The sequence below is a fragment of the Lycium ferocissimum genome, chromosome 8 (genome assembly GCF_029784015.1).
Source record: "Lycium ferocissimum isolate CSIRO_LF1 chromosome 8, AGI_CSIRO_Lferr_CH_V1, whole genome shotgun sequence".
Classification (NCBI taxonomy): domain Eukaryota; kingdom Viridiplantae; phylum Streptophyta; class Magnoliopsida; order Solanales; family Solanaceae; genus Lycium; species Lycium ferocissimum.
In genome coordinates this window covers 57,939,881-57,961,765 of record NC_081349.1, presented here as the reverse complement: position 1 = coordinate 57,961,765, position 21,885 = coordinate 57,939,881, and the positions used below count along the sequence as shown (strand labels likewise).

Sequence of the window (21,885 nt, the reverse complement as noted above, 5' to 3'; positions counted from 1 at the left end):
TAAATTTTGCCCCTCATATTTGTGGTCTTTAAATTTGCCCCCCATATTGCTGGTCTTTAATTTTTGCCCTTCGCGTTATAACCCTGAGCTTCGCGCAGAAATCATGAGGTTCTGGGTTCGAACCCCAGCTCAAGCATAAATTAAAAAAAAAAAAAAAATCGCAAGGCAAGGTTTGGGGTCCATAGTATGGGACACGATATACACTTGTTAAGAAATAACGAAAGTTATGCCGGACCCAGATACTCATGACTTATGGGCGTGACTTGGCGCATAAGTATCTTTGGTCAAGATAACTTTGGTTATTCCTTAACAAGTGTATGCCGGGTCCGACATACTTATGGGTAGACTTTTAGTTAAGCCTTAACTAAAAGTCTTTTCCTAGTTATGCCTTATATATGGGGCAGACTTTTAGTTAAGACATAACTAAAACTTAAGACATAGATTTTGCCTTATAAGACAAACTTTTAGTTATGCCTTAAGAAAAAGTTCCGCCTTATGGGGCATACTTTTAGTTATGCCTGGCGAAAATTTTCCTTAAAGCATAAACTTTGCCTTATAAGGCGGAACTTATAGTTATGCCGGGTTCGGCATAACTTTACTTATTCCTTAAGGAAAAGTTCCGTCTTATGGGGCATGTTTTTAGTTATGTCTTACGGGGCACACTTTTAGTTAAGACATAACTAAAAGTTTACCTTGAAATATATATATATATATATATATATATATATATATATATATATATATGCCTCGAGGCAAAGTTTGTCCCCATCTGGAGACTTTTGGTTAAACATAACTAAAATTCTTATGTGGGGCATAACGAAATTTAAACTCTGCCTTGCGAATTTTTTTTAAAATTTTTGACTGAGTGGGGGTTCGAACCTGGAACCCATGGGTTTTAGCCGAAGGACAAAATTTAAAGATTACAAATATGAGGGGCAAAATTTAAAGATCACCCCAAAAGAAGGGCAATTCGCAATTCCATAAGTGGAGTACGGGAGAGTAAGATGTACGCATACTTTACCCCTACCTATGTGGGTTAGAGAGACTGTTTTCGATAGACCCCAGCTCAAAAAAAGTGTAACCAAAGCAAGATAGATAGGAAAATAACGGGAGCAGAATAGCAAGATAAACACAGGTAGTACTGAAATAGAAGAATAGTGTATATCATATGGGGCTAAATACAAAATAGACAAAACAAAGTATTCATAATGTAAATATATAACAGGTAGAGGAGTGAGTGTGACAAATACTCTCTCCACTTTCGTATAATTTTATAATTTGAAACTTCGAATGAAACATCGTCACGCCAAAACATAGAGAGAGAGAACGAAGAGAGAGAGAGAGAGAGAGTCCTTTAGACAATAATCAGAGCGTTGAAGACTCTCCTTGTAAGAAATTCACTATTTTCTCATCTTACACAAATATTTTGACCAAGTTTTTTTCTTTTTTGAATAAATAGCTTTGTGTTATTTTTGTTTTATTATCTTATTTTAATTTATACTTCAATATTTTGATTCAGAGGCAATTGAACTTGAGAAGCTGATTTGGGTTTTTCATATTTTTTGCCTAAAGACTTTTTTTTCCGGCTAAAGCCCTGAAAAGACTAATCTTGCTCAAGTATGGAGCTATATTTTATGTTTTTAATTTGTTACATTTTATTGAAAAATCATTAATTTTGTTCTCAGGATTTTATTTTGGATTGTGGGTAATTTTTAAATTGTGTTAATTTTTGCCGTTTTAAGTTTTGTAGTGTTAATTTTGTAGTTTTTAAATTGGAGGTATTTTTTTAAGTTTTTAATTTGTTACTATTTTATTGAAAATCATTAAGTGTGTTCTGAAGATTTTATTTTGGATTGTGGGTAATTTTGTAGTTTTTGGGGAGAAGAAGAATGTTATCAAGAATGGATTCTAGGAAGAAAATAGGTGAGAAGCCTGGAAATGGGAAGTTGTTGAATGATATTGAAACTATAAGTAAAGCCCTATATTTGGATAAAACCCAACCTCGGCTTTTGATGTCTACAGCTAGTAGTCGTTCCAAGTCTGTTGGGAAAGCGCGTTTACCGGAGCTGCCCAAATCGAAGAATAAAGACAATGGTAGAGATTTATCAGACAAGGATAGTAGTAATAAGAAGTCTATATGGAGTTGGAAGAGCTTAAAGTCGTTAACTCAGGTTAAAAATCGAAGGTTTAATTGCTGTTTTTCGCTTCAAGTCCATTGTGTTGAAGGGATGCCAGCATTTTTTAATGACCTTAGCCTTGTCGTGCATTGGAGGAGGCGAGATGGTGAGTTGATGACATGTCCAGTTGTGGTTTGTGAAGGTGTAGCTGACTTCGAGGAACAGTTGAGTTATACGTGTTCGATATATGGTAGTAGGAATGGCCCTCATCATTCAGCAAAGTATGAGGCAAAACATTGTTTGTTATATGCTTCAGTTTACGGTACTCCTGAACTTGACTTGGGGAAGCATCGGGTTGACCTTACCAGGTTTCTTCCTCTTACACTGGAAGAATTAGAGGATGACAAGAGCTCGGGTAATTGGACAACTAGTTTCAGGTTGTCAGGTAAGGCTAAAGGTGCAAGCATGAACGTTAGTTTTGGGTATCATATAGTGGGAAATGGGAACACATCTGCCAATAGGGACATTCTTGAGGTGCGGAACATGAGGCAGAACAGTGCAAGTGCTGCAAAGCTTCTTGCACAATCTGAGCAAAGTGATGATCTAAGCATAATAAGGCGAGCTGGAAGCGTTCCTGCTCGGTCTTCTACTTCACAGCAGTCTGCAGAAGATGTAAAAGATCTTCATGAGATTTTACCAACGCCGAGCTCTGACCTTTCCAAATCTGTAGAAGTGCTGTATCAGAAGCTTGAGGAAGAGAAGTTGGAAGCTTCATTTGAGTTCAAACCAGAGATTGATGTGTTCTCTAATAACACTGTTGATAACCTCAAACCAGAATTGGCCTTGTTATCAGATCCTGTGAAGGGAAATGTTGAAAACGACTGTGAAGTTGGTGATTTTTCTATCATAGAGCAAGGCATAGAACTTCCCTTGAAGGAACTGGAGGGAAAAGAAGATGATTCTATGAAAACTTTTGATGGTTCCGTGACAGAGAGACTTGTACCTGATAGTACCTTGAAGATGCCCATTGAAGAGGAGGCCCAGCCTGTATTGTTGGCCAAGGGTCTTGACAGTGAGAATGAAGACCTTGCAGTGAGCGCCAACAATCTCGAGACAGATGAATCAGCAAAAGAATTAATTATGAGAGAATTGGAGTCTGCATTAAACAGTTTCTCTGACTTGGAAAATGAGGGATTAGATTCTCAGGAACATGGCAATGAAGTTTTAAATCATGATAGTTACTTGGATGCTAAAGCGAATAATAGAGAGCTTAGGAAGGGAAAATCCCTCAGCGTGGATTACGTTAATGAATCCGTGGCTGGTGATTTCCTGGATATGCTAGGGATTGAGCACAGTCCATTTGGCCCAAGCTCTGAGAGCGAGCCTGATTCCCCACGAGAACGATTATTGAGGCAATTTGAGAAGGACACTTTGGCTAGTGGGTGTTCTTTGTTTAACCTTGATCCGGACATTGAAGAATTTGCTTCTGATGCTCCAAGTGTATCTCAGTGGAGTAGCATCTGTGATAATTTTGGTTATTCTTCTGCTGCACCGTCATATGAGGAGATGCCTAAGATAGAAATTGGGGAAACGATTAACAAAACAAGAGCTTCCATGTTGGAGGACTTGGAGACAGAGGTTTTGATGCATGAGTGGGGCTTGAATGAGAAGTCATTTGAATATTCTCCTCCTAAAAGCTCAAGCGGTTTTGGCAGCCCAATTGATGTGCCTCCTGAAGACCCTTACCAATTGCCTCCTCTTGGAGAAGGCTTAGGAAACTTGCTACAGACAAAAAATGGAGGATTTTTAAGGTCAATGAATCCTGCAATTTTCAAGAATGCTGAGTGTGGAGGGAGTTTGATTATGCAGGTATCCAGTCCAGTAGTGGTGCCTGCAGAAATGGGGTCTGGTATAATGGACATACTGCAGCATTTGGCCTCCATCGGAATAGAAAAACTCTCCATGCAGGCAAGTAAGTTAATGCCTTTGGAAGATATGACTGGGAAGACAGTGGAACAAATAGCCTGGGAAAATGCACCGACCTTAGAAGGACCTGAAAGGTTTGTTATTCTGTTTACATGTTTTTTTAGAGTTTGGTTACTGTTTCCTTATTGCAAATGTACATATACTTGCACCTACTTATTTCTTGTATGAAATTGTTCTGCAGACAAGATTTATTGCAACATGAGGTTGAATTTGGGCAAAATATGGCAAGCAGCAGTCAAAGTAAAAAGGGAAAATTGCGTGGACCAATGTACAGTAAGTTGGAATCAAGTTCTACCACTCACATGGATGGCGAATATGTATCCTTGGAAGATCTTGCTCCATTGGCAATGGATAAAATTGAAGCCCTTTCAATTGAGGGTTTGAAAATACAGACAGACATGTCAGATGAGGATGCACCTTCAAACATCAGCGCTCAATTTTCAGCCTTTGAGGGACAGAAGGTCAATTTGGGTGGAGCGGTAGGTCTGGAAGGGGCAGGTGGATTGAAGCTTCTGGACATTAAAGGCAATGGTGATGACGTTGATGGGCTTATGGGTTTATCTCTAACACTTGACGAATGGATGAGGTTGGACTCAGGAGAAATTGACGATGAAGATGAGATAAGCGAACGAACCTCCAAACTGCTAGCAGCTCATCATGCCATCAGCACAGACGTGTTTCGGGGCAGGTCGAAGGGAGAGAAGAGGCGCGGAAAAAGTAGGAAGTGTGGTTTGCTGGGAAACAACTTTACGGTGGCACTAATGGTGCAGCTCCGTGATCCTATGCGGAATTATGAGCCAGTTGGTACACCTATGCTTGCTCTTGTTCAAGTCGAGAGAGTGTTTGTACCACCTAAACCTAAGATATACAACACTGTTTCTGTGGTTAGAAACAACAATGAAGATGATGACGATGAATCTGCACCTCCCAAAAAGGACTCGAATGTGGACATCAAAGAAGAGAAAATCCCCGAGGTTGATCCAATCGCACAATACAAAATAACCGAAGTGCATGTTGCAGGTCTTAAGACCGAGCAAGGTAAAAAGAAATTATGGGGTTCCGCGACTCAAGAACAGTCTGGCTCTCGTTGGTTGGTTGCTAATGGAATGGGAAAGAAAAACAAACATCCATTAATGAAGTCAAAGGCGGCTGCTAGCAGATCTTCAAAGGCAGCTGCTCCATCAGCAACAACCACAGTGCAGCCTGGTGATACACTATGGAGCATATCTTCTAGGGTTCATGGCACAGGCGCTAAATGGAAGGAAATAGCAGCACTAAATCCACATATCCGGAATCCTAATGTAATATTACCTAATGAGAAAATCAGATTGAGATAGTGGTGCAAACTGCGTTATTCATTGGGACGACGAATTTTGGAAGTGACCGCCCAACTTCTGGTGAAAGAACAGCTGCAAGTTATATTGAACATCAAAGAATAAGGGAGTGGCTCCAGAGACAATGGAGTGACGTGCTCTGCCTAAATGTCCCTGCATGTCCATAGCGAACGTGCTGAACCAGTATATGTTTGTGCTATGTCAATGACATGTCAAGGAATGTGCTCTTCTGTTCCTTAAGTTATTGTTCCCTTTTGTAAATGTGCTTGATTTTGTACATTGTTACCCGTCGTGGCTGTGGTTGTCGTGGGGAACAGCGTTTTCCACTTCACTTATAGAAGAAATGTAGTGATAATAATGTGACTCCTGTGTTTGTGGCAATAGTAGAAGATGTCTTCCTGATGTTGTGATTTAACGTTGTATCACAATTGTATTGGAACTTAGCATCCATGCGAGAAAAGTTTAACTGGGGCTTGCAAAACGAAGCATACCTTTTTTTTGGACATTGAATGTTGTTCCTTTATTTCTCATGTCAAGTGGATCTCCTTCTCTCCCTCTGGATGACAAAATTCCAATTACCCAACTTTTGTGGCTGATATGAATTTAGGGTGCACTTGGTACGGAGGAAAGCATTTTCTAAAAAATGTTGATGTTTACTAATTTTCTCATGTTTGGCCGCTCAAATTTTTTTGAAAAATATTTTCTTTAGGAAAATGGGATTATGACTTCCCTTTGGGAGTACGGAAAGTTCCATAAATAACATTCTAAGCTCATTACCACTTCCCCACCCTCCAGGTTCCAACCCCCTAACCCTCAATCCTTGAACACCCACCCCCACTCTCTACTTCCCAACCCATCCTACCCCATCCCATAGTATTTTCCTAAATTATATATAAATACTTTTGAGACTATTATTTTTGCTTACTTACCAAACACCAGAAATAAGAAACTCAATTTCCAAAAAGAATATTTTTCATGGAAATATGTGGAAAACAATTTCCTTCATACCAAACACACCCTTAATCTAAATCCGGGTTTAAAGGAAAAACTACTGTTTTGAGCTTTCATCTCCATGCTACAATCACTAAGCTAGGAGCAGATGTTTTGTTATATTTTGGTGAAACGATGCTTCTGTCTTCTAATCATCATCATCATCATCATCATCATCATCAATCAATGCAAGTGTTTTTGAGGAAGGCAAAATGGAAACAGAATTAAAGACTCATACTAGGAAACAAAAGATGCTCAAAAGGTTCTTCTGGTATTTTGTGAGACCTTGTTTCTCAAACACATTGTTCTCCTGTAATTCATTATTCCTTATGTTTATTTGCTTATTCTATGCCTGTCAACCAGATCACAAGCTGCAACCACAAAAACAGAGCATACACTCATAGAATCATTCAATCGATTGACACCAGCAAGATTAACACAATTTTAAATTAAACATCAGGGTCCAAACGGTTCAACGACTAAATATACCTGCGACAACATACTCCAGCTAAATTTTACAAGTTAGCATTAATCACAGGACGATGCTTTCCTACAAGAAGATCCCTATGTTGTCCAAATTTAATCAAATGGGGGAGCACCCTAGCAATTTTACCTAGTAGATTATCCAGAAAACAAAGAGCAAGGACCAGAAATTTTGAATGAACATGCCGTGTTGATGAACGCAAGACGGCAATGTGCTGAGTCCTACATGAGACAAATACAAGGGTGGAACTCAGCAAATTCAATGGGATGTCAAGGGCGTGGCCTCTTGTTGCTGCATGATGGGCATTTGTACTGCTTTATATGCTCAGCCTTGGCAGGTGTGATCTTCACGCACTTCCCATGGAACCACCTCTCGCATAAGTCACAGCAAATCCAAAATTCATCTGAAGCATAGTTCTCACCACATGCCCCACACAGGGTATCGCCATGCTCTTCCTCCTCTTCATCTAATCCTTCATCCTCATCTTTTACTTCAACCTTTGCGAATTTACCCTGGATTTCAACACGAAACTATTTCAATACACCTAGCTGTTAAGTTTAATGCATGCATAAAGAACACACTCAAGCCATGGAACTGCCTTTAAAGGTTTATCCATGATAATCTGGCGAATGTCTGGCAGGAGACACATTCTAGTTTCAAATAAGATGAACAGAACCTGGTGCATGCGGTGAAGAAGTGATGGGAACACAACATGAGGACTAAAGCCAAGAAAATAGTAAAACTTGCAGAGTAAAAAGCAAACTCAAAGTAGGTACAATTTCAAATTACAAGGCACCTTGACCCGAAAATTAATGAAGACCAAATTCAGCAAAATTAAATTCATTTTTTTTTTTTTTAAATTACTAAGAATAATTGTGAAAACAAAACATTCGAACGAACTGAACTAGATGTCAGTATTAAATCAGCTTAACTGTTGAAACTTCCGCCTTGCCTCTGGAACAGCGCCACCTCTTCAAACTACGGGCATAAGCATACACCCGACAAAAATTCACTCCATTAGCTCATGATAACAAATAAATTCATCATGTATGATAGTCCAAGTGCATTCGTGTTTTAATGATTGTCAAACTGTTTTAGAATCACATAGAGACCTGGTCTGTAATCTGCTCTCTGTGCAACCTTGCACTGTCGACAGAGACAGCTGTAAAGCCAAGCCAGGTGCTGCACACAAGTACAGTTGTGAGTTAGCCCATGCTTTAGGTCAAAGTTGAAGAATGGTCTCTTTTCGCCCCACATGCTCCTACTATATATACAACATGATGGCAACATATTGAGTAGACTTAAAAACCCAATCTAAATCGTGCAAAGCGGCCGACACAAGTTCTCAAGAACAAAGTCACCTATAAGTTGAAGAACCTGATCCAGACACAACTTTTAGTCTAAAGTTCTTTATATTGTTGTGAGTCTTTGTTTGTGCTTAAATTGTAAACCTACTTTTCTCTTTAAAGGAAGTTGTTTGTAGGTAGATCAAAAGTCTCAAAGGATGCTTGTTGGAAGTGTTTCCTCAAACTGTTGAGTGGTACATTAGGCTAGGATTAGTCTAAGTGTATTTGTGTCCTTAGCTAAGTTAGTTAAGTGGAGCTGCTTGCAATCGGAGCATTGCAAGTGTGGAGGGATTACGGGGTTAGTTCCTAGGTTGCAAAAGTGTTATTGTAAGGGTGAGGATTATGGGAGTTAGTTCCTAGCTTAAGGTAGAGTTGTAACCTGAAGTTGCTCGTGTAGTGAAGTTGAAATCCTACTGGGGTAGGTCGTGATTTTTAATCCCTTGAGCAACGAGTTTTCCACATAAAAATCTCGTGTTGATTCTCGTACTACACTGCATAAGGGAACTGGTACACAACCAAGTCCCTCATATACTGTTTGGTGGACGCACAACCTCTAACAATTGGTATCGGAGCAGGTTCTTTCTAAAAGGTTAACACCTAGAAAGGATCTTCACCATGGCCAGTTCACTAAACCAAATGAAGGGAGAGTGCATCACAAGTCCTCCAAGATTCAGTGCAGAACACTATGACTGGTGGAAGGCTAGAATGGAAGACTTCATCACTGCTGAGGATCTAGAACTGTGGAACATCATTTGTGATGGTCCTTGTGCTTTTGCTCACCTAAGCCATACTCTGCGACAAGACCAGAGAGCTAAGCACATTCTTCTTCGAAGCCTTGGATCAAAAGAGCACAATTTGGTTTCTTCTTGAAACAACAAAGGAAATCTGGGAAGCTCTTAAAAGAACATGTGTTGGAATAGACAAAATTAGCACAAAGCTTGGATCTCTTAAGATGAAGGATGGTGAGACCACTCAAAATCCAGAAAGAAGAAATAGTCTTGATGATGAGAGCAGAAGTGAGTCAAGCGATTATGACTTAGAAATCGCATATCTCACTCACAGATTTCAAAGAATCGTTCGGAAAAATGCTGAATCTTTGAAGAGAAGGAGTAACAGTAAAGATCTCAAGGATAACTCCAATAAGACAGCTACAGGAAGTCAGACATCTGTCAAAAAGGTTACAGAGAGAAGGGCAGCTGAGAAATTGATGAGGGAGGCCCTAACTGCATGGAGAGATTCAATGAGGGAATCCAAAGATGAAGTTGACTCAAGCAATACACCTAAGGGTGGAGTCAATCATGAAGCCTCAACGAGTAACTTGAATCCCTGTCTCCTAAAAGAATCTGAGACCTATGATGAAGCCAATGAAAGGCAGGCAGATCCTCTTAAAGATCAGGCAGAACTGGAAGGTCACTCTCACAAAAGGTTGATCTCAGTGGTAAAATGATTGATAAGAGAGCTTCATGGACTCGCTAAAGAAAAGGAGTTAACTGAAAAGCTTGACAGCGCCGAACAAGATAGTTATGATATGGTCGTCAGCATCGTGGATCTGCAAGAACAAGTGGAAGAAGTTACCAAGGAGAATCATATACTAAACATCCAGATCAAAGAGCTGATAAATACGATTCATGTAAGGAAGGAATAGCAAAAGGAGATCAGGGGGGCCATATAGGTAGACAAGAATGTGAAACCCAAAAGATCAGCAGTCTCAATCATCCTCAAAATGAAGATACTGCCAAACAAAGGTCAAGAGAGGAGGAACCTGGTCCGCACCAGAAAAAGGAAGACGTACCTGGTTTAGAAGGAGGAAGCTCAAGCTTTACTGGTCATCATCCTAAGGGACCCGATCTGATACGGGTTCCCAAACGGAGCCAGTAGTTCAGTTTGGAGACCTGGGTGAGAAAAGGACAGTCAAAAGGTAGCATATGTTGCTCAAAATCCTTTTGAAAAACTTGAAGAATGTCATCTCACTCAAGGAACTCTGAGGGGAGTGTGCGCTTTTGAAAAACACTCTCCTGTTATATTGAATCTGCTTGCTGCTGAAGAAAATGCTACAAGGTTCAGAAAACTCAGGGTGAAGTTATTTCTTCATGGATGCTTAGTGGAGCAAGCACAAAGGGACCTGGTCCCCTTGACTCAGGTTAGTAGTCTTTCTAATGCTTATATGTACTAAATTGCTAAAATGCCATGTCATTAAAACTCCTCTCGCCCTCTTTTCAAAACTTAAGACCAAACGTTACATCTTCTCCTGAATCGAACCGGTTTGCAAGAAAACCTTGATGATCCCTCCTCTTCTCACAAAATCTTGCCCTTATCAATCATGTCTATCAAACGAATCCACCTCTCAAGCTGTCCCAGACATGAACAGTTCTTCCTCACTCTTTAAGAACGCATTCCCTTTGGAACCACAGTCACCAAAATCCTCCACACCATCTCCAGCTTTGAAAGACCAAAATTTGTCCTCTGCACGCTTAGATTCCCTCACGACTGGTCCCTCTACAACTCAAAATGACCAAACTCATGAAAAATCAGTGTGCCAATCCTTAAATCCTGTTCCATCTGATAAACCTGACTTTGACGAGAGCGGTTAAACACTCTCTGCTTCCAAATTCCTCCAAATCACTGAGATAATCAATGCAAAGGAAAACAGAGTAGATGTATCTAGCAAAATAAAGGATTCTGAATATGTAACTACAAAGGTCCAAAGCTCTGTTGCTGAACAATCGAGCTGGGAGGGTATGGCTGACTCCTAAGTTACTCGGACTCGACAGTTTCGGTGCCATACCCGTGTCGACACGACACTGAGGCGGGTAAGGGTATGGGATCTGTGTCGGATTCGGTCAACCAAGATCGGGTGTGTTGGCCAAAATTTTGGGGAAAAAGTTGAGATTGATTTCCCAACGTAAATTTCTGAAGGGATGCGAACCCTATACCTGGTTATGTTCCACCAAGAACGAGTCTTTTGGCCTCAGAAAAGGCTAATAAATAGAAAATTACAACCTATTAGAGATACATGGAAAAGAAAAGGATTGTCGATTTGTTCAGATGGATGGTCGGATATTAAAAGGCGACCATTGATAAATATAATGGGAGCATCTAGTGGTGGACCAATATTCTTGAAATCAATCAATTCTACTGGGATTGTCAAGGATGGTAACTATGTTGCTAAGTTGTTTATTAAAGCCATAGAAGATGTCGATGCGAAAAATGTTGTCCAAGTTATCACTGATAATGCAAGTAATATGAAGCTTGCCGGTTCTATTGTTGAGAAAACTTTTCCGCACATATTTTGGACACCATGTGTCGTTCATTGTTTAAATCTTGCTTTGAAAAGTTTGTGCCAACCTTCGGACAAATCAACTCACTTTGATAATTGCAAATGGATAGTACAGTTGATTGGTCAAGCGAGTAGCTTAAAGAATTTTGTCGTGAATCATGACATGGCGCATGCCATTTTCCAAAAACATTCGGAGTTGTCTTTGTTGAAAGTTGCGGAAACAAGATTTGCTTCCCATATTATTATGATTTCTCGTATTAAAATAGTAAAAAAGTCATTGGAAAAAATGGTGATGGATGACAAATGGAAGAATTATAAGGGAGATAAAATAATTGAAGCTAAAGCACGTGACATAAAATCTCTTGTGATGGATGACGGATGGTGGGATACTATTGCTTACTTTTTGAAGTGTACGGAGCCAATTGTGTCCATGCTTAGAAGTGCCGACCCTGATTGTCCACAATTGCACCTTATTTTTTTTTGAACAGTGCACCTTATTTATGATATGTGGGATACAATGATTGAAAAGGTGAAGGTGATTGTATTTGAGCATGAGGGGAAAGATCTTATTACCGGCCAATCAAATTTTTTTGATACCATTTATGCAATTCTTGTGGCTAGGTGGAATAAAAGTAATACTCCGTTGCATTGTATGGCGCATTCATTGGTTCCGAAATATTATCATGAATCGTGGCTTAGAGGTGAAGGCAATGGGATAAGAAGACAAGCTCCTAATGAAGATGTAGAGATTTCACAAAATAGGGTCCAATGCTTTGAAAGATTTTTTAAGTATCCAAAAGACTTAAAGCAAGCTTTTTTGGAGTATGGGGCATTTTGTTGTGGGAATGGTTACTTTGGTCAACCTCATGTGCTTGATGCTATGGGGTATGAGGAGCCTCTATCTTGGTGGGCTAACCATGGTGTAAATGCTCCACTTTTGCAAAGTTTGGCTTACAAATTGCTTTCCCAACCGGCTTCTTCATCTTGTTGCGAAAGGAATTGGAGCACTTTTTCATTGATCCATAGTATCAAGAGAAACAAGCTAGCTACTACTAGAGCAGAAGATTTAGTGTTTGTGCATTATAATCTTCGCTTGCTCTCTCGAAGAAAGGAAAAATATACAAATGGTCCAAGCAAATATTGGGATATAGGTATATCTACATATCCATCATTTGATATTTCTTGAGTAATTCTTTTAGCATGATAAGTTTCTTTCACAATCTTCTAAATTCATTTTGGTGTTATTTTAGGTCGAGATCATTTTAATATTGATGAAAGTATCGATAATCTAGTTGAATTGTCAATAGACGAACCTCAATTTGAAGGAATCTTCTTTGAAGAGGACGTTGAAGATTTGCAAGAAGTTGCCATTGAAGAGATTGAGGAAGATAACCTTTGAATAGAATGTACTCATGTAGAATGCCTCAAGTGACAAGTCTAGATTAGGTTAAATGTACATGTTATGTACTTATTTTTGGTTTGTGAACTTGCAACTTGTGTAACACCTTTGGTGGTCATTTGACTAACTTAATTTCATAATTTGAATAGCTAATTATTTAAAACTTTTGACTTGTGACTCTCCTGACTCTCTGTTAGTTTGTTTAGTTCTAACGTCTAAAGGTATGTTTCATAATTTCATTTGCTTTATATCTCTATATCTATTTTTTAAGTTTTATTTGTTTTATTTCAATAGGTTTATAATATCTTATTTTAATACTTTGTTGTGTGAGTTGTAGGAAAATTGATGAATCGTGCCATTTTGGAGAGATAGGCATAGGCTCCTCGGTCCTCATAAATAAAAGACTCAGTTACTACACTCTACATGGCACAAGTTACATGTAAGTTTTCTACATAATATCTCATAATTATGCATATTTTTAGATTTAGATTTTTAATTTATTAGTTTGTCGTATCCCCGCATCCGTACCCGTACCTAGATCCGTATCCCCGAATCCTAAAATTTAGATCATGAAGGATCCGACCTTTGGATCCCTAACCGTGTCAGACACCCGCACCCGAGTCCGAGTAACTTAGACTGACTCTAAAAATGCCGGTACCACTGAGGAAAATGAAGTTGCAGCGGGAATTTCAGGTAACCCCATCTCCTTCAGTTGGGATAAAGACGCAAAGAATTCTGTCTGAAATGTAGATGGTAACTTGGCTTAAAAAGGAGTGGGACTGTCAAAAATCTTAGAGAGTGAAGTGGAAATTGTGGCTGGGTGTGTTAATGCCCTGCAGGCTGCAAGGGATGATGAAAAGGTTAAGAGGGAAGGAAGTAAAATAGGAAACGTGCATGAGAGACCTGGTTTCTAAACTCCAGGAGTGTTCAAAATCATTCATTCGTCGGACCACTCCTACCTCAATATTCCAAACCCCTTTAGGGTGATAAAAGATAGCATCCCTGTGGCTGTGCTCTTAAAAGAACCTTCCTCTGAAAGGGCAAGTGAGTCTAACAACTACATTCTTGAAATAGATTCTGATGAGAATGTACAGACTGAACAAGCAGTCAAGGAGAAGAGCATGGGTCGACCTCCTAAAAGGTAAAGAAAGCAAAGCAAGCGAGTAACCTTGTTTCCTCCAAGAAGAAGAGAAAGATACAGGACTTGAATAATGAAAAGCAAGTCTTTTTGAGGAATCAAAAGGTGCTGCTTGGCAGAGTATTTGACCTAGACACCTCTGAAAAACATGCACGAACGAGCCTCTGGAGATTGTCGGATTTCAGAAGTGGGAACATCTGCTTGTTGCTCCTGCTCCCAGTGTCTTTGAACAAGAAGTAGCTGAGCTCCATGATGAACCTGATTTATACTGAGAACTCTACCTTGGCTCTGACAAATCATTCAGAGGAATTTGAGATCACTGAGACAAAGCTTGGAGAAATTCTGACAGTCCCAACCAGTGGATTGAAAACTGTGAAAAGAAAAGCCTCGCAAGCTTTCAGAAATTCGACTGTCCAGAAGGGTCTGCGTCCTCTGAAAAATTCCATAAGAAGCAGCTGAAGCTGCAGTATCCACTTATGGTTGAATTCATTAACAAAGTGTTGCTTCCTAGAGCTGAAGGGAGATGCACGACTTCGATTTCAGACTGGGTTGTAAATATGCAAGCATGGGCTTCCTTATGGTCTCTTCTCGACCAGGGTGTTTGAGCAATTCAGTGTCAAGACTGAAAAGGTCACTGGGGGAACAAGGAAGCAGATGATCACTCTAGGGATCTTGGAAGAGTGCGAATGCATACTCAAAAAGGAAGGTATGGGGAGCAGCTATGCAATCTCTGACCTAATCAAAACACAGCAGCAAGGAACCTTTGAAATCAGCAGGGTTGAAGCTGAAAATGATAGTCTGAGAGCTGAATTGGTTGGACAGACACATGAACCTGGTCCCAACAGTGAGCTTGTCCATGCAAATGCTGAGCTCCAAGCTGAAAATGCTCGCTTAAAGGAGAAGGAGGATGAGCTTCGTGATCAGTTGATCGAGAATCAACAAGCTGCTGGTGAACAAGTAAATAACATTCTAAAGGCCCTTGCTCGTGCTCCCTAGCTCTTCTCCCTGTTATGTCCTCAATTTTTCAGCCTATTGAACTCTAAAGTCCCCTCTGGCTACCTCCAGCTCTATTTGCCTCTGACATGACGTTTTAGCTTTTTAATTATCATGTTTGTATTATCTAGACTACTGCCTTGGATAATTACTTCATCCTTATCACGCTTGGTTGTGCTTTAATCTTTTTGATGATGCCAAAAGGGGGAAGATGATCTGAACACGCGGTGATTAAGGGGGAAGATATGTTGAAAATTGAAAGGATCTCCAGTTTGTAGAGGAATGTGTTGCGTATGTTGCTAACATGTTGCAGGTGCCTTGACAATGATGGTCTGCTTCGCAGGGGGAACAAGTGGGAAGCTGGTTCTCAGGGGGAACATCAGTCTATGAGTTTGTCATCATCAAAAAGGGAAAATTGATAGTCCCAAGTGCATTCGTGTTTTGATGATTGTCAAACTGTTTCAGAACCAGATAGAGACCTGGTCTGTAATCTGCTCTCTGTGCACCTTGCACTGTCGGCAGAGACAACTGTAAAGCCGAGCCACTTGCTGCACACAAGTACAGCTGTGAGTTGGCCCATGCTTTAGGTCAAAGTTGAAGAGTGGTTTCTTTTCAGCCCATATGCTCCTACTATATATACAACATGATGGCAACATATTGAGTAGACTCGAAAATCCAATCTAAATCGTGCAAAGCTGCCGACACAAATTCTCAAGATCTCTCAAGGACAAAGTCACCTACAAGTTGAAGAACTGATCCAGACACAAGTTTTAGTCTAAAGTTCTTTATACTGTTGTGAGTCTTTGTATTTTTGTACTTAAATTGTAAACCTACTCTTCTCTTTAAAGGAAGTTGTTTGTAGGTAGATCAAAAGTCTCAAAGGGTGCTTGTTGGAAGTGTGTTTCCTCAAGCTGTTGAGTGGTACATTAGGCTAGGATTAGTCTAAGTGTATTAGTGTCCTTAGCTAGAGTTAGCTAAGTGGAGCTGCTTGCAATCGGAGCATTGCAAGTGTGTGAGGGACTACGTTAGTTCCTAGGTTGCAAAAACGTTATTGTAAGGGTGAGGGATTATGGGAGTTAGTTCCTAGCTTACGATAAAGTTGTAACCTGCAGTTGCTCGTGTAGTGAAATTGAAATCCTACTAGGTAGGTCGTGGTTTTCAATCCCTTGAGCAAGAAGTTTTCCACGTAAAAATCTCGTGTTGACTCTCGTACTGCACTGCATAAGGGAACTGGTACACAACCAGGTCCCCCATATACTGTTTGGTGGACGCACAGCCTCTAACAATGTACTTACTGCCTATAACATCACCAAAACCAGAAGCCCAACTCACTCCCACAAATCACAGCTCACATAGCAACATATAAACCTAAGCCGCAACAAGCGACCAAGTCCATAGGGCTTGATTTGAAAAGTGAGATGTGAAGCGCCGCTTCTTTGAAGTGAAGGCACAATTCATGACATAAAAAAATACCAAATATTTCTAAATTTAGTACTATCATGATCAAATTGCAGTTGGAATAACTAATGCTGGTACCAAATACATAATAATGTCAATATTACTCCAACTCTTCAATGTTGAGATTCAAAGCACCGACTGCTTCTTGTTGGGATTGTTTCACCATTGTTTGAAGCACACACTTCTATGAAGCGCATGGCTTCACCCTTAAGCGATAACCCCTTGTTTCACATCCCTTTAAGCGACAAAACGATGGCCTTTCATAACACTGCCTAAGCCCATTCGGTACCAGAAGTAGCAGATCAAATAAGCCTCCATACTTCAAATGGAAAGAAAAATCAATGCTTTATCAGCTTGAAAGGCTTGTGTAGATTTCCTGGACTACATAATCTACTGACTACATTGGATAACACTATGTTACACGAATCCTCAAAAACCACCTGTCCCACTCGTGTTGATTCAACACGATTTGGGTGTGAGTGTTAGACACGAATTTGGTCAATAAAGAAGGTTTACCTGTAATACATATACATATAAGACAACTTATTAGCCATACCTCAACAACGTACTTGTATTCCTATTCATACCCTCCAAAATCTAAGATTTAGGTTATGATAAATTCAAATTCTAGATTCACAACCGCATCTAATACGTGCAATCATATCCATGTAACATATGACAACAGGTAGATATCTAATTAATCATCAGGATCGTTAGGATCATTATTATGCTTGTTGGCTAGTAAAAATCATTACACAGTTGGCTCTCTACGAATATAAGTGATACACCCTCTTGATATTTGCCTGATTCTTGTTCCAACTTGGTGATTTAATTTATGTGACCAGCGAGGTACTTTTTTCCTGATTTCTTCTATCCCAATAGATTTTTTTCTAGATTGTCATACTAGGATCAAATGATTGAATTAAAAATTTACGAATTTAGTTCTTCTATCTGAATTCACCTATCAACTAACCCTCCTATCAACTAACCCTTCATCTCATACTAGTTGGGTGAGCCATATATCCTCTATATCAGTTCCACTCGATTCGACCCCATTTCACCAAATTTTAACTACAGGAGAAAAATGCTTGACTCATTCATGGTATTTGTCTAATATGACAAATTGTGTTTTTTTTTTTTTTTTTTTTTTTTTTTTGAAACAGGTAACTAATATGGCAAATTGTGCTAGTCACTATAATTGTTCTCTATGGACTAACTTACTATGCATATGAGACATCAGTCATCATATACACAGATACGAGTGAGGCATACAAGTCCCTAACTACACCTCAGGCTGAAGTAAAGAATTCACAAACATATAAACAAATATTAGTAAGTAAAAGATGGGTCTGATATCTGTGTGTCAAATCCCAACACCCATAGCTGATCTCTTGACCACTACTTTCAGGCCACAACCCAACCGTTTTTCTTTTCTGGGATATTTATCTTCAGGCGACAACCTTAAATTTCAAGGTTAATATTTAGTGGCCTATGGTCCAAGAGTCCAAGGATTTTGTTAGAAATTATGTCACTTGCTATCTTTGTAATGAGTACTGCAGAGCAATGTTTTTTTTTGAGTATTACTGCAGAGCAATGGTTATCAAAGAAGCAGCAATTTTTATTTGGGTAACGGGTTAGAGTGATAGTGTCTTACCACTTTAGAGTTCGACTTGGATTTGGTGCTGCTATGATTAGAGACTGATGATTTATCCTTTACTTGCTTCTTGGCAGCTCCAGTGACAATTTCATAAATAGTTGGAAGATCATTTATCATATTGAACAGGCGTTTCCTGAATCACAGAGACCACAAACGTTTAGGTAAACAAGAAGCTTTCCAATTTAGTAAACTAAGTAGGTAACTGCTTTTCTTTTCATGAACAGAACATGCACATGCATTTCCTGTGATCGTTCACATACAAGGGCTTTACAGAGTAAAGCTGCTTAGTCAGTTTAACAGAATAAGCAACTCCAGGTAGGCTATATGTCCACAAAAGATAAATATAAAAGATTGACTGCGAAAACAAATTCATCAAAGGAAGATTGGATACACACAGAGAAGGAAGGCAAAAGGTAATGCAGCTGTGTTTATAAAATTTGTTAAAAAAGCAAGTGTACGTACCTATCAGCTTTGTCGAAACCAAATCTGGCACCAAAATAAAAGGCAACAGAGAGTAACCATGCATCACTATGAACAGCAACTAGGGCTAACCAGTCCTTTTCCTGCATACCATCTCTGGCAAAGTTTATACCTAGTGCTGGCTCTGGAAGCTCAGGAGGCACCTCCTCAGCTGGCAAATTGACTTCCCATTGCTCGCTTGGAAATCCATAGAGGCAAAGATTTTCCTTTTCTGCAAGATTTTAATGAGAGAAAGGGAAAAGTAAATTTCGAGATTGAGATATCATCAAAAAGTTTCAGCTGACCTAATCTATTTCACAGAAAGTTAAGCAATATGTTAAATACACCATCAAAATCCTTATAAAAAAAACCATTAAAAGTACTTGAACATCTGTTTTAATGGTCTAAGGTAGACATTCCAGGATCAGAAGTCTTATTGCGCTAAAGATATTTCAGGCCCTATACTGAGGAACAATGTTGCATTCTTTTCATGGAATTCATAGGTCATGAGTATGAGAAATATAAGATTTTCCAAAATCATAAACGGTCATGGGGCTTATAGAACAAATGATTTGGAGTAGTTTACCCCCCCTAAGATGATAAATAGAGCTCAAAGCTTCACAGTCGAGTCAAATGTATTAGACAGCTTTTAAGGCCTAAATTCATGGACCTATCCACATTTCAAGCCATTAGACAGACTTTAAGTCCAATATTAAGTAGGTTGAACCTAAGCCTTCGAAGACATTTCAACTTAAAACGTCCAAACAGTGGAAGCTGAAGTCAAGTTGTGACAACAACTGAGTGATGGCAGCAAGGAAACGATTGCTACATCTTCATCCCAGCTCAAGCAACTATAAGTATCAAGTCCAATGGAAGAGCAACTTTTAAAAAAAATATTGTCTTGTTTTATTATTTGTATCCCTCATCATACAAGTAATTGTCAACTGATTCACAGTACACTCAACCTAAGGTGAGAGGGGGTCGCCATACTAAGAAAACAAATAGGGGAATAAGGAATGTGAGTTGAAGTAAAATGTGAACAGATGGTTCTCCTGTATTAATGGCTGAAAATGGACTACTATCCTTCAAAGAACCAATGAAGTATGACCCATATAGCCATTTCAAAAAATAAAAGACCATAATTTCATTTGTCTCCCTCCCCACAACTCAACCCCCTCTTCCAGGTTTCCGGATGCAACGCCCTACCACTCCAAAGAAAAATGTTTTTTGTTCAAAGAGTTACGGAAGGAGGAGGAAAGAAAAGACCCGATTGGGTATCAGGCTTTTCCCTTGGGGACATCGAATAAAAAGCTTTCGTTCAGGGAATCATTACAAAAAAGAGAAAATAGCTAATCAGCACAATGTGTCTAAAATTAGAGCCCATCTAATAAATGAACAGCACATAATTCCATATCATCACACTTCAATTCAGAACTCATGAAAACATAAGAGCAACTACATAAACAAGCCAGCAAAACAAAAAAAAACAAAAAAAAAGGAGGTTAATACAACAATAACGCAGTGAGATTTAAAAGCAGAAAAGTAGCAAATTAATTTCTCAATAACAGGAATCAGAAACATGAAGCAAATCTGTGGGGGCGAATCCACTGCAAGTTTATACAGTTGAATATCTTTTCAAGGAATATATTTAGGGTCCGTTTGGCCGTGGATAATTTTCACCTTTTTTATGTCCAAACACCCACTTATATTTTATTAAATCAGCACGGCACGGCACGGCACCCATTATCACAACGGAGCCCCGTGCATCAGTTAAAATATTGGACCCTTTTCTGAGCAAAAAACAATACCAAATAAATGAAGAGTAAAATGCATATTCAATTTTAAACACAGCTACAACATAAAGATCCCTAACTCACCAGGGTCACACTGCTGATAAAATTCCTCCACATCTGCAAAAAGAATGGCCAAATTAAACCTTTAAAATATCACATTGTACAATTATACAACACTATAAAAAATAAAAATGAAAAGCTCTAAACCCAAAGAACAAAAATTGAACTCTCTAAACCCAGAAAAAAAAAAATCAGAAAAAGAAGAATTTCGGACAGCAAAAATTATGTCAAAAAAAAAAAAAATTACTCCCTCCGTCCCAATTATGTGATACTTGTCGCTTTTCTAGAGTCAATTTGACTAAACAAACTAAATGGTATTGGATTAACTCAATATTTGAAGACCAAAATTTATATATTAAGTAGCGATTTTTGTCATACCAATTTGGTGAAAAGGTGCATCCTAAATTAATGGAGAAGGGAAAAGTATCACATAAATTAGGAGGGATAAGTGAAGAATAAAGAACACTAAACCGAAAGAACAAATTGAACTCTCTAAACCCAGAAAAACTCAGGAAAAAAAAAAGAAGAAGAATTTTGGACAGCAAAAAGTATGTCAAAAAAAATTACTCTCTCAGTCCCAATTTATGTGATACAATTCGGATTATCTATTTCAACTGTTAAAAACTACATAAACAGTAGGGTGATTAACAATTTAAAATATTTAAACAACATACCGAGGTCAAAGTATGAGATAAATTGGGATAGATAAGGGAATAGCGTAGGGATACCAGTGGTAAGGGCTTTGATTAAAGCAGCACGACGCCCTTTTAAATCCCTAAATACTTCTTCCACAGTCCGAGGATTATACTGTCCCCCTCCTTCCATCTCTTCTTCAACTGACTTCTTTTTTATTGGAATCACTTGTATGCAAACTTAATCTTCTTTTTTCCCAACTAACTAACAATATCACTCAAACGGACATTAAAATCATTTTGAACCTTTTCTTTTTTCCAAATTAAGAATGACTTCAAGGGCAAAAGGGACAAATAATAATTTGCTACCAACTCATTTTTTCTTCCAAAAGTACTGAAATACTAGTGATATTTGGCTCGTTCCAAGCTTGGCCCAAACTACATTATTTGCAACCTTTTTTTTGTGTGGTTTGTTTGCTGCTCTAGCTTGTTGTTTTGTTTTTGTAATATCAGTTGTAAAGGTGCTTCAATAGTTTCTCAATGTTTTTAAAATATTAAAAAAAAAATGCACCAAAACTCTTCTCCTTTTTATTTTACTGAATGTTTTTTGAGATTAAAGTCCTTAATGATTCAATTGAGTTTTACCTATATATTGGATCAACTTAATTATCTTTTTCTTAATTACACTTATATTGTTTAACCCATTTTTTGGAACAAAAAAATAAAATCACGGTATTCAGGTAATATAAAAAATATTTAATG

At 38.7% G+C, this 21,885-nt stretch overlaps 2 protein-coding genes across 4 annotated transcripts; one reads left to right on the top strand and one right to left on the bottom strand.

The window, feature by feature from the left end:
• The first annotated feature begins 1,233 nt into the window (after positions 1-1,233).
• On the top strand, positions 1,234-5,837 carry LOC132068772 (protein PLASTID MOVEMENT IMPAIRED 1-RELATED 1-like). Of its 2 annotated transcripts, XM_059462468.1 has the most exons (3): positions 1,234-1,388; positions 1,872-4,177; positions 4,285-5,837. In XM_059462468.1, the coding sequence occupies exons 2-3, from the start codon at positions 1,890-1,892 to the stop codon at positions 5,438-5,440; spliced, it is 3,444 nt and encodes a 1,147-aa protein (XP_059318451.1). In that variant the 5' UTR covers positions 1,234-1,388; positions 1,872-1,889; the 3' UTR covers positions 5,441-5,837. The 2 variants fall into 2 exon arrangements, with proteins under 2 accessions (XP_059318451.1, XP_059318450.1); XM_059462467.1 differs by having other exon boundaries at positions 1,277-4,177.
• Positions 5,838-6,845: 1,008 nt separating this feature from the next.
• On the bottom strand, positions 6,846-21,586 carry LOC132068771 (PHD finger protein ALFIN-LIKE 4-like). 2 transcript variants are annotated; one of them, XM_059462465.1, is made up of 5 exons: positions 21,166-21,586; positions 20,516-20,548; positions 18,642-18,870; positions 18,177-18,312; positions 6,846-7,423 (listed from the first exon to the last, which is right to left on the bottom strand). In XM_059462465.1, the coding sequence occupies exons 1-5, from the start codon at positions 21,314-21,316 to the stop codon at positions 7,181-7,183; spliced, it is 792 nt and encodes a 263-aa protein (XP_059318448.1). In that variant the 5' UTR covers positions 21,317-21,586; the 3' UTR covers positions 6,846-7,180. The 2 variants fall into 2 exon arrangements, with proteins under 2 accessions (XP_059318448.1, XP_059318449.1); XM_059462466.1 differs by having other exon boundaries at positions 21,220-21,580.
• Positions 21,587-21,885: the final 299 nt, after the last annotated feature.